This window comes from Orbicella faveolata, unplaced genomic scaffold (genome assembly GCF_042242905.1).
Source record: "Orbicella faveolata isolate gen_17 unplaced genomic scaffold, um_ofav_v1 contig_13, whole genome shotgun sequence".
In the NCBI taxonomy this organism is placed as follows: Eukaryota; Metazoa; Cnidaria; class Anthozoa; order Scleractinia; family Merulinidae; genus Orbicella; species Orbicella faveolata.
This window is the reverse complement of record NW_028301540.1, coordinates 11,566,825-11,583,895: the sequence shown is the minus strand read 5'-3', so window position 1 is coordinate 11,583,895 and position 17,071 is coordinate 11,566,825. Positions and strand designations below refer to the sequence as shown.

Below are 17,071 nucleotides of genomic sequence, written 5' to 3'. Positions count from 1 at the left end.
CTCAGCTCAAGAACGAGGAAGGGTTTAATTCGTCGCACGATTACGCAATGTCATCGTTTAATTAGTCTTCGGTAAACAGATGAGATATGACACGATTTGAACTATTTGACTGGCGTAGGACAAGCGAAACTGTGTTTTCCTAGCTTAAAAACAGCCTCGTCTATTTCGTTTTGTATTATCTGAGGCAGCATCGCCTACGGAAAGCTACCCCGTCAAAATCTCTGTTTTGGGTGTAACACGCCGGTGTGGGTGTGTCTGCGCGGAAAAGGTTTGAGACAGGAATTTGCTCAGAATGGAATGAGTCAATTTGCTAATTAACGAATAGTGTCTATTCTGAAAATTAGATCATGTGCTCGACATCTCTATATATCGGATGATAGTTGATGAGGTCAAAGGCCGATGCAGCTATCACCTATCAACTATCTTGTTCAATCCTTAAGCAAGGAGAAGAATATGTTTTATAAGAATATCGAGGCTGAAATTTTCGAAATTTTAAAAAATATTTCAAGAATAAACCCTAGGTTGAAATTTTGAAATGAATATTGCGTGTTGAAAATTTGTAAACACGATACAATTCATGATGTTTTTAACTAAACCGTATAAAATTATTCCTTTCTCTAAACGGCAAAACTAGCAAAAAAAACCAACAAAAACGTAACAGCACTAGCCCTATGTTCGATAAATAATAATTTTTAACATTTCTGCAAGAAGTTATGTGGTTGATATCAGGCTTTGATGCCTACAGGCTCGTTCCAAAATTGCTTTAACACCATCCAGCTGCCAAACACATCCGAAAACAGAAATATCATCTAATCTAAAAATATTCACAAGAATATTTTCGGCCTAAAATCAGCAGAAAAAATTCAATCAATTCAATTCAAATGATTTCCAGTACAATCAAACGTACCCACGCTTTCGCAAAGTCCGAGACTGAAATGCGTTCGAAAACTAATTCTAAAAATTGAAGTTTTAAAGTTCTGTGACAGTGATTGTCCTTCTTCATAGTGGTATTAAAACTGTAAAACTCACGATAAGTTTTAAAATAGCAGGGAAATTATGGATTTGTTCTTAGAGTCTATTTGAGTCTACACTAGCCATTGTTTTAAGCCTCGTCCACACACCCGCATGATTTGCTCATGTAGATGAGAAAAATTGGCCAATTTTTATGTGACAGATATGTTTGCTGAAAAGTTGGTGTGTTAGCTTTTATATGAGAAATAAAAGTTGTCACATACGAAAAATTGAAATAACAATAATAATAATATAATAATAATAATAATAATAATAATAATATTCCTTCGAACTAGTGCAAGAACATGATGGCAGAAAGAAATTGTACTCTATACAAAGGCAAGCAGAACAATTCAAACACGAACTAGACCTAACAATACCAGACAAACAAGCAGAGGAAACAACCACCAAATATGCAAAGAGAACCAAACAAATGGCACGAAATAAGACCCAAGAAAAATTAACAAAGCAGTGGGAGGACAAAGCCCTCCATGGAAAATACCCAAAGAGAATAAAGGAAGCAGATGTTGACCACCACAAAACCAACCAGTGGCTCAAAAGTAGTGGACTGAAGGCAGAAACGGAAGGATTCATAATCGCAGCCCAAGACCAAAGCCTAGCTACCAGATCATACCACACCAGCATTTTCAAAGACGGTACTAGCCCCCTATGCAGGATGTGTAACAAATACGACGAAACAATCGACCATATCGTGTCTGGGTGTCCTGAACTTGCGAAAACAGAATATAACCACCGACACGATAAAACAGCCGCGTATATACATTGGAAAGTCTGTCGCAACTATAATATAAAGACATCAGAAAAGTGGTATGACCATGAGCCGGAAACAGTTACAGAAAACGAGGATGTCACGATATTATGGGACATGCCAATACACACAGACAGGAAAACAACAGCCAACAGACCCGATATAGTGATTAAAGACCACCAAACGAAAACCTGTAAATTTATTGACATGGCAGTACCATCAGACAGAAACACATCCGTGAAAGTCACTGAAAAACGATCCAAATATAATGACTTGGAAATCGAAACAAGCCGAATGTGGGGCATGAGAACGGAAACGATACCAGTTATCATTGGAGCACTTGGAGCTATCAAAAAGAGACTAGAAATTTATCTTGGAAAAATTCCTGGCCAAATAAGCGTCAGTGAACTACAAAAGATAACCTTGCTAGGTACAGCACACATTTTGAGGAGGGTGCTATCAAGCTAAAAACTGGCTATCCCTTAGTGCCCCAGGACCATGGTCTGGTCTCGGCCCTAAGGACTCTAAGCAAACATTACGTGAGGACGATAATAATAATAATAATAATAATAATAATAATAATAATAATAATAATAATAATAATAATAATAATAATAGTGACGAATATTTAAACAGGATGACCCATCAGTGTATTCCACTCTGTTATCAGAGGGGTCCCGTAAAAGAAACTGTAGTGAAAATGAGGTAAAAAAGGTAAAAATGGGTAAAAAGGCGTACAAAATTAGTAAAAATGTTCACTTAAGCTTATGCTAAATAGAAATCTTGAAGTTATGGATCTAAATTCGATTGATAGTTCATTAAAAATATTGGCTCCTTGATAGTGAAAGCTCTTCTTCCCAAATTGTTACACGATAAGAATGAAGAAAGACCACAGCATCCTAAACTCCTTGGGATGCCTGCTCTTAAAAGAGATGGCGCAAGGAGGTGACAAGGAATGTGGTCGAATGAGGTTAATACGCATTGTTCTGAACAAAACGGACAACTTAAAGATATAGGAAACCCGGTCACTTACATGTCATCTTAACTTTGGATTCAATCAATTATCAGGATTAATCAATTGTTGTATTCATTCATTTCCTAATGATATCTTGTTGTGAATTAACAGGCGGAAAGCCAACTTTTCCACAGGGAAAATTTACAACCCAAAGTCAGTTTCCTTCTGAGCCTGATGGCGCTCTGAAAGGAAATGAAATTTTCAGATCCGGTTCAAATATTGAGCCAAGCATAATACACATTTGGTAGTAATCACGATTAATTATCATTCCTCAAAAACGCGTGTGGTTTATCAGAACAAAAGCAATTCTCCGACAACGAATTGAGGGTAATATGTCCGTCATCATCGCATCCGAATTCGGTTTGAAATTGAATTGTTATCAATTGGAGTTTAAATATCTTTGTCTCCGTTTTCATAGTCAATTATAGTTGATGAAAACGCACCAAGTAAAGTTAAAAAAATACATATATGAGATAATATACTTGACCTCGAAGTCCACAATCTGCAGAACAGATGTTGTGCACGTCGCGTGCAAGTATAAAATAAAGAGCTTGTTCTGTTTGTCTTGCACGTGTTGAATCTTTATCATATATAAAACTTGTAAATCCTAAACAATGTATTCTGCTAGTCCGTCAGGAAACACTCCGAAATTGGAGAACACTTGAGAAATTTAAGAAACCTCATGTTTTCTAAATGTTCTAAATTTTTTTCGTGTTCTCAAATAGCTGTCAAGTTTCATGATAGTATGGCATTTAAGGCTTCAGTCTATGTTTGCTTCAGAATAAATTGAACCTGTCGTTATCATTGCTGCGGAGAAGGGCGGAAGCAAGTCGTGGAAAGAACATGTGTGATACTTCTCCACAGTAAAGATGTCTACAAGGGAAATGCCTGAAGATTCAGCGAAACAGTTGACACATTTTTCGTAACATCTAGAAGGAATTTTTAGGGCTAACACCCATATATTATCAGCCAGCTTTACTGACATTTATTGTTCCAGTCAGTGCTTCATTTGTACGTGTAAATTTAAAGTTTACATATTTGTGTTTGGTGGAATATATACATTTACTTAGGTTGAGTTGGTAAAATCTCATGACAACATAAGGACTGAAAAAAAAGAAAATTAAAAACACTAAATGTATCTAAAAGAATTACTTAAAAAACGTTGACAGATTGGTTTTGAAAGAATCTAAGGAACTAGAAGTAACTATCTCCTCGGGGAGGCAATTCCAGTCAGCGATAGTTCTTGAACTGAATATGAGTACTTGAAAAAACGTCTTCCGGCATATCGGAGTCATTATACGCTGCATACGAACAGATTTGTCCAACTGCGAAACTCAAGTTGAACAATCTATGGAATTTATACAATGTGGTAAATATGTACAGGAGAATAGCCTGAAAAACTATCTTAATGGTGTATACTGAATTACACATCACACTTAGACTGATTCCGTTTGGCAAAGAAAAGCGTCTGTTCACTGGCTTAGTGTTATAGTGGACAGTATAAAGCTCGTATTTAGCGTTAGTTTGAAAACGGTTAACTTCCTCTTGTTGTTGTTTCGGACGAACCGAATGAATCATTAGTGCTATGCAAGATTATTAAGTAAAGAACAACCAGTATATTTCGATCGATGTTGCCCTCGCGGTCGAAACCGAGAAGCCGACTTCTTTCGCCAGCTCCGCAAGCGTCTTAGCTTCAGATTTACCTTGAAGCAAAATGGATATAGATTTCTCACATTTCTTATGGTAATGAACCATTTCAGATTATGTGACTTTCCCTTAAGAGGTAATTATGCACCCCTAAACACGATGAAATTTGAGAGATACATGTATGCAACTCTCGTAAATAGCGTTGCTTGATATGAAAAGGGCCAACAAACGAAGAAGCTGAGACAACGCTCTAAATTAAATTTGCAAAAACAAGAATAGCTCACTGTCGTATTCTCTTTAACTGTATGAAACTTTCACCTGTAATCTTCAAAAGCAAAAGCTGTTCTCTGTTTTCGGTATTCTTTTCCAGGTTAAAATTGACTGATGTAACCGACGTTTTGGCAAGTTTGATGGCGGATTGATGTTTTTATTTTATTTCATTTTGTCAATTTACCATCAGTCCGCCATATTGACTTTATATTTTTCTCCCAAAATGGCAAGTGAAAGTTGCCGAAACTTCGGTTTTATCAATTTTAACCTCGCAAAGAATCCCGAAACAGAGAACAACTTTTGATTCGTATTCTCGTTGTTTCTGAGGTGTATAACGCATGCGCAGAGAAACATGCTGTCAGTTATTTATTTTAGGATGAAATTGTATGAAAGGGCAGGGATTTAACGGGCTGGAATACAAAAAAAGAGTAGAAAAAACTGAGATGCTTACAACCTTGCTGTCGATAAAGGAGTTTGAAAGAATAAGGGAGATTTCCATTGATGTCGAGTACACCTCTCCCCCCCCCCCCCCCCCTTGTTACTCCTGCTGAAATTAACATCTTATCACTGCTTCTATACAATTCTGATAAAGCCAAGCGGCATGAAAATCAAAGAGTTACAGTCTTAATGTTTGGAATGTTTAATCAAGTCAGCTCTGAACAAGCATTATAGTGAATCAGTAGAAGAATTGATATTCCAACCTCGGCCTGCTTCACAATCCTCCGTTGGAAAAATAGATGGCGGCTGTAAATTTTACCACAATGCCTTACACAGCTCATAAAATACAAGGGAAGCCATATTTTTGCAATATTTGTCCCTGTCCTAACGACATAGTGTATGCTAGGTTTTAAGATGTTAGAACTTTTCTGCACGTTTTTATGAGCGTTCGTTAACCCAGAGTGTGGTAAAGTGATTCGAACACATCTAATATGTATAGAAGATTACTGTGCGACGAGTGCAATTCACCTGAGTTGTATTATTTTTATTGTACCCCATGTTCTTGACCATATTTTTTCTAGTACAGCTAGTCAAAGTACCACTTTGTGTGGTATATTTAAACAGTTTATATTGTGTATTTCCTGCTCCAAAATCCCGGATATAGATCCTTCTAAATCAGTGCTAATGTTATCACTGGCCAGCTCATCTTCTTTACTTCGAGTTCTACACCCTCTTTAGATAAATCCCATAGCACTAGTCTGAAATAGAGAAGAGGTAGAAAAAAATTACGTTAGAAGAAAAATACATAACGACTAGGGTTATAATAACACGGTAAAGCATTACTCGTTATATTTGTTGCCTTCAGACCCGGAGGAGGAAGGGGGAGGGGGGTTCTTATGTAATTTTCGGATAGGTGTGTGCCGCGAAGGGTGTTAAAACCTGACCCCATTTAAGGATGAAGCAGATAAAATTTGATACCCTGTTAAGGCCCAAACACAACAAATATAGCACTCTATTAAAGTAAGGGTGTCTTTCCTTAAAAAAGATCCAAGATTGGATTCTTAAATCCGTTAACCAGAGTGAATTCTTAGGTTCCTTTGATGCACCACGATTCGAGTGATCTTGGATTGATCTGTTTAGTAAAGAAACGCAAAATCCGTTGTCCGATTTAAGAATCCAATCTTGGATTTTCTTAAAGAAACGCACCCTAAGAATAGCGGGAACAGGTCAGCTATATTTCGTATCTGTAGCAATGGAAGTTAATCGAAGGTTCAGTTTTAATAGATCATCTTGTTTTGTTTAGCTGGGCATTTACGCACTGCATTTTTACCTGATAAAATTTAGGTACCCTATCTAAGGATCACACTGGGAACACAATGTCAACAGGGAAAAATGATACCCTATTTAAGGATCAAGACCTCAAAAAAAAGAAAAAAACGCTACCCTATCTCGCGGCATATACCAATATGGCCCATATATGGGAGGACTTTCCCCGCGGGTCTTCAGACAACTCGTACCCTTCGAAACACAGAATCTTGTCTCCAATGCAAGGGTAGGCAAGTTAACTTCTTTACCACATTTCGGAACTTAAGCTTTCTACACAATTTCGTCAGTTAAAGACTGCTTTGGTCTGTCTTTCGGGGCGAAAACGACAACCCATATGTTATTGTTTCTTACTTACCACAAACTTTGTCTTTAATTTCACTCAGTTCGTTCGCTAGCTGATCAAAGCTTTCGATGGCTATGACACTTCCATTTTCACCAGCTATGTCTTTCAAGGTTTCCCTTTTGATCTGGTTTCCAATACCCACCGCAACGGTATATAAACCAGCAACCTGCCAATCAAAACAACACGAAACGGCCCTGATTTAATTGAGATCCTGCATGATGAGTCGATCTTACAAACTAACAGTGAGGGAAGGGGTCTAAGTTTTATCGTCCGATCATGAGAGAGTGCAGGAGGGTTTAGTGAACGGACTCGTTTTCCATCTGCTTTGCTCCAATGTTGTGAACCTTTGCAAGAACGCGTAAGCTGAGTATCAGACTTTTCTTTTTCTTTTTCTAAAGGCAGAAAAGGCCTGATACTCAGGTTAAAGAAGACGAGACAAGCGTTTCTCTTAACTAGCCCAAGGCATTTTGACTTTTCAAATGTGTTTGCGAGACCTAGACTTCAAAGTGTTTTAAAAGCGAGTGCGAGACGTGCTCTAAGACGTTCAAACATCTCTTATAACAATAAACAAATTGGACTTCGAGACTTTCCTAACCTCGAAAAAAAAAGTCGACACCCAGAGAAATTCAAGACCGCTAAGAAACGAGACTGCGGGACCTGTGAAATTCGTAGAAAATTTTGCAAGACCCATGGTTTTTGCAGAACCATTCACCACCCCTTTAGTATGTTGAGAATCGTGTACCACTGTGTTTTTCTCGTTTTTAAAGAAAGAATTATAGGTTGGCCATGGAAACTTAACTTTTTTACCTATAAATAGTATCTAAAATGCCCTGTATAGTGAAAATTAGAAAATTAAATTGATTTTGAATTTGAATTTGAATTTGAGTCAGTTCGAGCCCAAGAACGTATATTCAGGCAATCAATACCTTACTATCTTTGTAAAACTCGGCAGCAAACGTAGCGAAATCCCGTGGTTGATTTGTTGGTCTTCCATCCGTCAGGAAAATCATGATGTTCGGTTTTTCCGGTCTGTCCCCGCCGCTCGGTGAAAACAAGTTGTCTCGAGCTTCTTTCATAGCCAGGTCAGTCCGCGTTTGAAGGGCCAGTGTTAACGGGATCTCTGAGATTTTTTTCTTGAGTGTTTCTTTGCGGTAAAGGGTTTCATCTGAGAACGTGAACTCAGTATAGGCTCTGCGATTGAATGTTACCAGACCAAAATGATCTTTGTCGGGGCCCGGCTCAAACCTATCCACGAGTTCAGCAAGGGAAGCGATTATTTTCTTTAGGTTACGGATATTTACGCTTCTGGATTTGTCGAGCACGATCCCAATGTCAAGACCAGCTGAGCAAGGTGGAGCTATCAAGATAAAATTGGTAGGATTTAGCGTTACATTTGAGTAAGTAATCTTAGATGGTTTTCATTTATTGACAGTCAATAAAGTCATCTGTGGTCAGTCAGTCAGATTGTCCATAGGTCGATCGGTCGATATCTCTGTCTGTCAGTCCTTCCTTCGGCCTTCCTTCCTTCCATCAGTCCTTTAGTCAGTCATCAGTCAGTCAGTCAGTCAGTCATTCAGTCAGTCGACTGGTCTGTACATCCTTCCGTACGTCAGCCAGTTAGTCTGTCATTCGGTCATTCAGTCAGTCAATGAATCTAACAACCAAAGATTGAGTTTTATTTGCAAACTTTACCTATCCTATTCCACAACCAGGGCATGGTCGATTGCGCAAGCTGGGGGTCGCATCTATCTCAAAACAGGCTTTTAAAGGAGTTCACTCCGAAAAGCTTAATTACTTGTTGTTGTTTTCTCCTATAGCAAGTAAACATTCAGCTTTTCCACTCACCGACGTTTAAGCCTCTGAAGTACCCACTATCCTGAGGAAATTCGTCTCGAAAGAAGCGACTTCGGAGGCAGCTATTTTGAAACTCTCTAGGCAGCCAGGCCGTGTATATGTGACGTCATTCAGTCCGACTCGAAATTGGCGGAATGGAGAAAAACCTGCAACTGACTTGGCATCCTTGACAAGGTCAGCAAAATCTATTTTTTCCAAGCGATTATCCACTTCACTATCCTCAATGCTTTCATGTTCGGAGTTTGGAGCATGTTTGGCTCAAAATAATATGGCTCAAGAGCAGCCATAACCCAGAGTGGTAGTTAAAAGGCTTGTCGGAAGCCATTTGGATGAAATCTCTCGGACGGAATGACGTCACGAAAATGCGGCCTAGCTGCTGAATACTGTTCAAAATGGGGGCAACGATGTTCGAATTTTGGGCCTCTATGGAGACGAATTTCACAAGAAAACCTGCACTTTAGAAGCTGAAACTTCGGTGATTGGCTAAACCTAATGCAAGGTTTTTATTGGCGTTGACAAAAAAATATACGTTTTTTTTCTTCTTAATCAAGCCCAGTGGTGGTGTTAAATGCAAACGTTTTAAGCAAAAGGAACATTGTTTCGTTAATAACACTGAAACTTACGACATGGGTGAGTATTACACTCTTGGGTTGCATTAGTCGGTCCCAGCTCTTCACAGTCCTTGCCACCGTATTGTGGAGGAGGGTTGGTGCATTGCCTCGTCCTAGTTTGTAATCCGCCATCACAGGTTACATTGCATTCGGACCATGCAGACCACTCCGTGTAATTACCATCGATTGCTAGAAATAAATGAAAAAAAAAAATAAGTAAACAAATAAGAGAAGAAACATGGAAAGAAATGAATGAAGGAAAATAGAGGGTGGAATCCCCTGGGCCCAGTTATTTTTCGAAAATAACCAACCACCTTAGAAATGAGAAGAAATCCGGGACGTACCAAGTCTCACAGGCCTTTTTGAGACCATTACTGGTCTCACAACACACAACGGCATGACTTCTCATCTTTTGTTTTGTCCCCACGATCCCACAAGCGACTGCGAGATGACACGCCCTAAATTTTGTCCTCGTTTCCAAAGTGGCGAATGTACGTATGTGGCAGCGTGAATGTTCACTATATATATAAAAGAAACAAAATTTCTGACGCAGAAAAGTTAACTGATTCTTCTGCGGCCAGCATTAACGAGCGTTGCTTGGCCCCCGTTGCTTGGTCTCTTGACACCGTTTCTAGTCCAGCGGTGAGCTAATGATATGTGTGTGCTAATATGTAAAACATAATAACAAATTTGACGTCTCCCACCACACGAACGTAAGAGGTTAACTCACGACAGGGGTCTGGGTTACATTCCAGAGACTCTGAAGCAGGGCCCAGGTCGTCGCAATTCTTTCCGCCGTGTTTTGGATGTGGATTGGTGCAGGTTCTTGAACGTTTCCGTTTTCCTCCTCCACATGTGACACTGCAGTCAGACCACTTCGACCATTCAGTGTAGTTACCATCGATGGCTAAGAAAGATCAATGATAGCTTAACATCACATAAGGAACTTAATCTTGAAAATCGGTATAACTAGCAATCACTGGATTTGTACCATGCCATAGAAAATACAGCCAATCAAAGTACAGGAAAGCTGTTCTATACTCGAAGGTGCTGCATGGCCACTATTTTCTATCGCATGGTATGAAATAATTACGCAATACTTTCTCGTGGTACACCTTGGAACATTTAGTTGTCCCCAATATTTTCTTGGTATACACACTTGTGTAAAGAGAAAACTTAAGGAAAATAAGAGTATTCTAAAATCTGTCAGTTTTGCTAAAGCTTCCTGCAGCATTTCCAACAAATCTTTGACTTAAAATATTTCTAATATTTACTATATATTGTTATTAATATTTCTTTATTTCAATTATCATTTTTTATTTACCCATTTTCAATTTATCATCTAGGTCTTTATTAATTAATCATTTTAGATAGTGCAGGTCCACATCAGGACTTAACGTCTTGCAAATTCTTAATTCAACCTGCTTTATCAAATAAACCATGTATGTATGTATGTACTCGTGTGTATACTGAGAAAATACAATAAGCGGATAAGCTGTCATTTAGCTAAACTTGCCAGTCAACGCAACCCAACAGCTTCTTTTAATTAGAAACTAACACCTGTGTTTACCCATGAAGTTTGCCTGATCTTGACAACTGACCGAGTCGCAGATATTCGTTAAATACCCAGCTGCTTAAATGTTATGTGGACTAAAGATGTGCACTCACGGCAGGGGCTTTTGTTACATTCGAGTGTTTGATTGGCTGGTCCCAGATCCTCGCAGCTCTTTCCACGATATTGTGGAGCTGGGTTGATGCATTTTCGTGATCTGGACTGGACCCCTCCTCCACACGTTACATCACAGTCGGACCACTTAGACCATTCTGTATAGTTGCCATCAATTGCTGCAAAATTATTATTATAATTATAAAATTAGTCACCAAATTTGTGTTGTTTTATCTCTGTGTGGATTTAACGAAAAGTTCTCTTTACAGAGAAAAACCTTAACCTTGGAGACAAGTTGTCAAAGGAAACAAACAAACAATAATAATAATACTTCAAGCCTAATACTGGACTAAGGCCCAATTTTTCCCGCTAGTATTTCGACCTATTTTGTTGGTATGTTTCTTCCAAAAAGAGCTCGAGTTTCTTGTTCAAGGTAGTAAATTGGCTGCCGCTAAAGCCCTCAGGGAACAACGACAACAACGCAAACAAGGTTTCCACTCATTGCCAATCAATTCTAGCTGTTTCTAAGAATGTTCTCATCCTAACAGTTTCAAGACTTATTTTAGTTACTCGTTTTTTGGCTTATGACGATCTTTCTCCCCTTTACAAGTCTTGTTGGCAGTTCAAGTATCATTCATGTGTCAAAAGTTAAATACTCACGGCAGGGGTCTGGGTTACATTCCAGAGACTCTGAATCAGGACCCAGATCGTCGCAATTCTTTCCTCCGTGTTTTGGAGGTGGATTGGTGCAGTTTCTTGAACGTTTCTGCTTTCCTCCCCCACATGTGACACTGCAGTCAGACCACTTCGACCATTCAGTGTAGTTACCATCGATCGCTAAGAAAGATCAATGATAGCTTAACATCACATAAGGAACATAATCTTGAGAAGCGGTAACTGGCAATCACTGGACATGTACCATACCATAAAAAACACAGCCAATCAGAATACAAGAAAGCCGTTGTATACCCGAAGGTGTTACAACCTCGTGTACTGCATTCATTGCGTTGGCCACTGTTTTTTCTATATCGATTCTATAGCATTGTATGTGGACTAAAGATGTGTACTCACGGCAGGGGCTTGTGTTACATTTGAGTGTTTGATTGGCTGGTCCCAGATCCTCGCAGCTCTTTCCACCGTGTTGTGGAGCTGGGTTGGTGCATTTTCTTGATCGGGACTGGACCCCTCCTCCACACGTTACATCACAGTCGGACCACGTAGTCCATTCTGTATAATTACCATCAGTTGCTGCAACATTATTATTACAAAAATTACTCACGAAAACTGTGTTGTGTTATCCTTGTTACGATTTAACTAAAGTTTCCTTTTTCAGAGTGAAACTTTAGCCACTGAGGTCAGTGCTGATACAACAACCTATCCTCTTGTATCTAATTTGACCAATTTTGCATATGTTTCTCGAGATATGAGAACATAGATTTGGCACTATTGCAAAACAGAACAATTTTGGAAACAAAGAAAATTGGTCGGATAAAAATGAAAATGTGTGTTTGCTTTGTAGTTGTTGTTTACAAGTCTTGTTGACAGTTGAAGTATCATTAATTTTTTAAAAGTGAAGCTAAACATAAGGCACGTACGGCAGGGGTCTGGGTTACATTCCTGAGTCGCGTTAGCCGTTCCCAGCTCGTCGCAATTCTTTCCGCCGTGTTTTGGATGTGGATTGGTGCAAGTTCTTGAACGTTTCTGCTTTCCTCCTCCACATGTGACACTGCAGTCAGACCACTCCGACCATTCAGTGTAGTTACCATCGATCGCTGTGAAATGAAAGTCGAAATAGGAAATTAATTCTCTGTACTTTTGCTCCTTGTTCGTCTGTATGAGGAGATTTATTTATAGTGTCAAGTGCCAGGAACTATAAACTGCTTGTTCATGATGGTACTAGCTGTCAATCATCAACTGAAGGTAATCCATCGACATCGGCTTCATGTATAAAACTTCTCCTACAGCCTCATTGGCTTGCTGTTAACATCACGTGCGCATGCGCGCGTGCTATTCCTACGTTTTTACACCTTAGACAGAATAGCGTACAACAGACGTCATTTAGGTTATATATTGATATAAGTGACATAAAGCCCTAGAAGTACCCGTTAGAGCGGAAGTAAAAACTCACGGCATTTTCCCTTGCTGCATGAGAGAGTTTCATTAGCGCGCCCCAGTCTCTCACAGGTTTTTCCTCCATATTGTGGAGGAGGGCTGGTGCATTGTCTTGCCCTTGTTTTCAATCCTCCACCACAAGTTAAACTGCAGTCCGACCATTCGGACCACTCCGTGTAATTGCCATCGATTGCTACCCGGAAAAAAAAAGAAAACAAAGAAACAAAAAGTTGTTAATTTTCTGCCATTGCTGAACAACATTGATAGTTTCCAAACGCTTTAGGGACAACAATGAACAAGAGGTCCGTATGCCGGCGCGATTCCCAATTCCATAATGAAGCATTCTGTAAACTTCTCTAAAATTTATCAACCGATAAACAATATTTGGACCTTTAAGTAACAATGGCCTTAGTGGGCAAAGCATGCTTTGAATTGAAATTCAGTGAAGTCAATTATTCTAATGGTTGCATAAGGATAATATATCGCCACCAGCCAAGTCCCATGGTTATGTCCAGCATTTTCAAACATTTCAAGTTAATTACTTTTGTGATTTTGGTAAGCGTCCAAATTATAGCACGCCCATGTAATTACAGAAAATCACAGTTACTCACGGCAAGGATCTGGGTTGCATTCTTGTGTCTGATTAGTCGGTCCCAGTTCGTCGCAGTTTTTCCCACCGTACTGTGGAGGGGGGTTGGTACATTTTCTTGATCGCGACTGGGAACCCCCTCCACAGGTTATACTGCAATCAGTCCACTCACTCCATTCGGTGTAGTTACCGTCGATTGCTAAGGAAATCCCAAAAGTGGGTATATGTGGTAAAGAACTTTCAGTAATTTTAAATTAGACAGTGTTTGATAGAGACAAAAATTTAAGAATGGCTAATCTACCGTTGATAATTTTCTGAGAGTAAATGGTTACATTTGAACTGAAAGACTAAAAACTTACGGCAAGAATCTGAGTTGCATTCTTGTTTCTGATCAGCTGGTCCCAGTTTTTCGCAGTTCTTCCCATCGTACTGTGGAGGGGGGTTGGTGCAATTTCGTAATCGTATTTGCAAGCCTCCACCACAAAATGCACTGCAATCAGACCACTCAGTCCATTCTGTATAGTTACCATCGATCGCTAAGGAAATACAAATGCACGTAAAGCAACTTTGTAATTACATTTCTCTACGAGAGTTGAAAATGTGGACGAATATATTCTTTTGCTCAGTTTTATTTTGACCAGTAACGGTTTAAAGGCGAGAAAAATTCGCAAGTTACCTTATGAAATGGGGACTTCAGCAAGTAAGGATAACAATCAATTTTCGCATCTGATCGAATTTGGTTAGAAAATTCCAGCTTATAGACTTGAATTAATGTGATTTGGAATTTAAATCACTGGTAGAACGTTCTCAAAATATAAAAACACCATTACCACTAGTGTATGTTAAGGTTTGTGCAATACAACAAAGATATAAAAGTCGTATTTTAAAGAAAGTAATTCAATTACATAAGAGCACAGCTGTAGTATTCCAAATTTTAAATATCATGAATAAGTTGTCTTACGGCATGGGGTCGGATTGCATTCTTGACTCTCGTTAGCAGGTCCTAATGACAGCTCCTCGCAGTTTCTTCCGTCTTCTCTAGGAGGGGGATTGGTGCAGGTTCTTGCACGCTTTTGGACTCCACCTCCACATATTACACTGCAGTCAGACCATTCAGACCACTTAGTGTAGTTACCGTCATCTTAAAAATTTAGACAAAGTAAGAAAGGTTAAGTGTTGCTCACCAAGCAAGCACGAGTACTCTGGAATCCTTCATGAAGAGGATAGGAGTATTGCCCTTCAACCTGTGTGGGATGATAGTCTATTGTAGGCTTGCCCTCAGAAGATCTGCAAAATTGTCCATGACAGTTCTCTGTCTTGTCTAAGGACACAATGCAATGGCCACATGCAGTGATGGTTTATACTCGCCATGGGGTACTCCGCGCCTCTGACTCCTTTCACGTAATTTAAAACCTCTTATAGAACCGGATCCAAAGATCCCTAGAATCTCACATAAGATCTCCTTTAGCAATAATATATGGCAGTAGCAAAGTATCAGAGTCAGCTGCATCTCAAATGCATTTTCTAGAGAAATACGTCAGTGTCACTATATAGCAGTTTGTTCCTGGTGGTTTCGTGATAAATTAATCCAAGAAGAGAGATGAGGTAATGTATCTTACACTAACACGACCTGGTTGGATTGGAGAAAATCCCATGAAATCAAATACTCACGGCATGACTCTGTGTTGCATTTCTGTGATTCAGAAGCTGGACCCAGACAGTCTTGGCCTCCACTTTGTGGTGATGGATTAGTACAAGTTCTGTTACGGTACCGTACCCCTCCCCCACAAGTTACACTACACGGCGTAAAAGTGCACCATTCGCTCCATCCACCATCAACCTCTGGAGTAAGAAAATAAATTGAAAGTTTAGCGTCAAGATCTCGAGTGACAAAAATAATTATAATGTAGTATTTCAAGTGGAAGAGCTCTAGTTCAGTGTGTTTTTGAACCAGATTTTATTCTAATGATTGGCTAAACTACAATATCTTCACACCTTTCTCGACCCAAGTCTAGCGCTTAGTTCTAATGTGGACCAAAAACACTTCTTTGATCATGAGCGACCATCTCTTGTGAGTAAGCGTATGAGAAAGCCGTATATGTATCTCTGATGAGCCAACATTGTCACCATGACAGTGACGTAGACAGACAATTGAGCTTTTTACGATAACTGCAGAAATGCTTGCGCGCTCATTGGCTAATTTTCATTGTCAATAAGCGGACAGACACATGCATTTATAACTTGATTTATGCGACGCGTCAACGAGCGAGAGCGGACAATTAGACGATTTGTTATCGTAAAAAACAAATTGAAGTCAATTTTTAATGCCTCTGTCCTGTTATTGGCAATGAATTTAGTCATAACATTGTCAAAGTAGTCAGCTACTTTGACAATGTTATGACGAAATTCATGATCAATAACAGGAGAGACACATGAAAAACTGACGTCAATTTGTTAAACTGATCTACTGGAATCCCATCCAAATTGGAACCCGGCTTAGGAACTAACTTAAGCTTGGTCAGTAATAGATAGTGATAGTCTACAAGCAGTTTTACCGGGTGGTTACATTTTAGAAGCGAACGTAATCTGACCCCGGAGTCAGCCCTTAGTCAAAACACATCATTTACACTAACCACAACGGCATGTGCCGCACTCCTTTGTCTCCTCGCTTGGTCCAAGATGTTCACAGTTTATCCCTCCACAACACGGCAGGGGATTAGTACAAGTTCGTGTACGGCTCTGCAGTCCTCCTCCACAGGTTGCAGTGCACGCCGTAAAATTTGACCATTGAGAGTAACCACCATTGACGGCTAAAAGGTGAAAATAGAAAGAATCTAAGATAGAGTAGGGGCAAACCATTTAAGGAAATACTTAAGTAAACACAGTTATAATCAGGTTTAGCTTACAGATTGAAAATGGTTGGAAAACGATGCCAGAAAATATGGAAGCATGCGCAATGCAATTTAAAGCTTTCGTCGTTAAGAAAGGGACTGCTCTAGAACTTACGTTTTTGTTACAGGCTAAATTTTAAAGAAAAGTCAAGGAATCTGCAATAAACCACTTGCATGAATATGAACAAAATTATGCACAAATAAAAAAATCTATAGTGACTTAAATCATCACGGAAACTGCTGAGAAAAAAAAAATCCAACATACGGCAGGGAAATGAGTTGCATGCTTCGGATTCCATGGCTGGTCCCAGATCACTGCAATCTTTCCGTCCGTTCGTAGGTTCAGGACTGTTACAAGATCGCTTGCGAATCTTCACACCACGTCCACAAGAGGCGTTGCATTCTGAAAACTTACTCCAATCAGAATAACCGCCATCAACAGCACTCGCTGAAAACAAGGAAAAACATTTTAGGTTCCAGCTTGGGAGCGAGGAGGGGGTGACTACCCGCCCAGGTCTCCAAGGAAAAG

General features: G+C 39.5%; 2 protein-coding genes across 2 annotated transcripts in view; one reads left to right on the top strand and one right to left on the bottom strand.

Annotated features, from left to right (window-relative positions):
* The window catches only part of LOC110062692 (peroxisomal carnitine O-octanoyltransferase-like), a 37,286-nt gene extending 33,921 nt beyond the window's left edge, over positions 1 to 3,365 (top strand). Inside the window, exon 19 of the mRNA XM_020769640.2 lies at positions 1,308 to 3,365. Coding sequence (XP_020625299.2) covers positions 1,308 to 1,320 — 13 coding nt within the window. The 3' untranslated portion in view covers positions 1,321 to 3,365. The remainder of the gene's footprint in view (positions 1 to 1,307) is intronic.
* A 1,971-nt stretch (positions 3,366 to 5,336) lies between these two features.
* Positions 5,337 to 16,945, bottom strand: LOC110062687 (coadhesin-like). The gene is made up of 16 exons (XM_089285777.1): positions 16,808 to 16,945; positions 16,285 to 16,461; positions 15,323 to 15,493; positions 14,613 to 14,792; positions 14,011 to 14,187; positions 13,674 to 13,850; positions 13,079 to 13,255; positions 12,546 to 12,722; positions 12,022 to 12,198; positions 11,611 to 11,787; positions 10,953 to 11,129; positions 10,015 to 10,191; positions 9,297 to 9,473; positions 7,746 to 8,176; positions 6,832 to 6,985; positions 5,337 to 5,908 (listed from the first exon to the last, which is right to left on the bottom strand). Exons 1-16 carry the CDS (start codon positions 16,839 to 16,841, stop codon positions 5,904 to 5,906), a joined length of 2,745 nt encoding a protein of 914 aa, XP_089141903.1. The 5' UTR covers positions 16,842 to 16,945; the 3' UTR covers positions 5,337 to 5,903.
* Between the last annotated feature and the right edge of the window lie 126 nt (positions 16,946 to 17,071).

Coding starts and splice junctions, on each gene's coding strand:
- LOC110062687 (XM_089285777.1), bottom strand. CDS start 16,841: ATGGAATCCGAAGCATGCAACTCATTTCCCTGCC. Junction 16,462..16,807: donor ATGCAACTCATTTCCCTGCC/GTATGTTGGATT, acceptor TTCACCTTTTAG/CCGTCAATGGTGGTTACTCT. Junction 12,199..12,545: donor ATGTAACCCAGACCCCTGCC/GTACGTGCCTTA, acceptor ATAATGTTGCAG/CAACTGATGGTAATTATACA.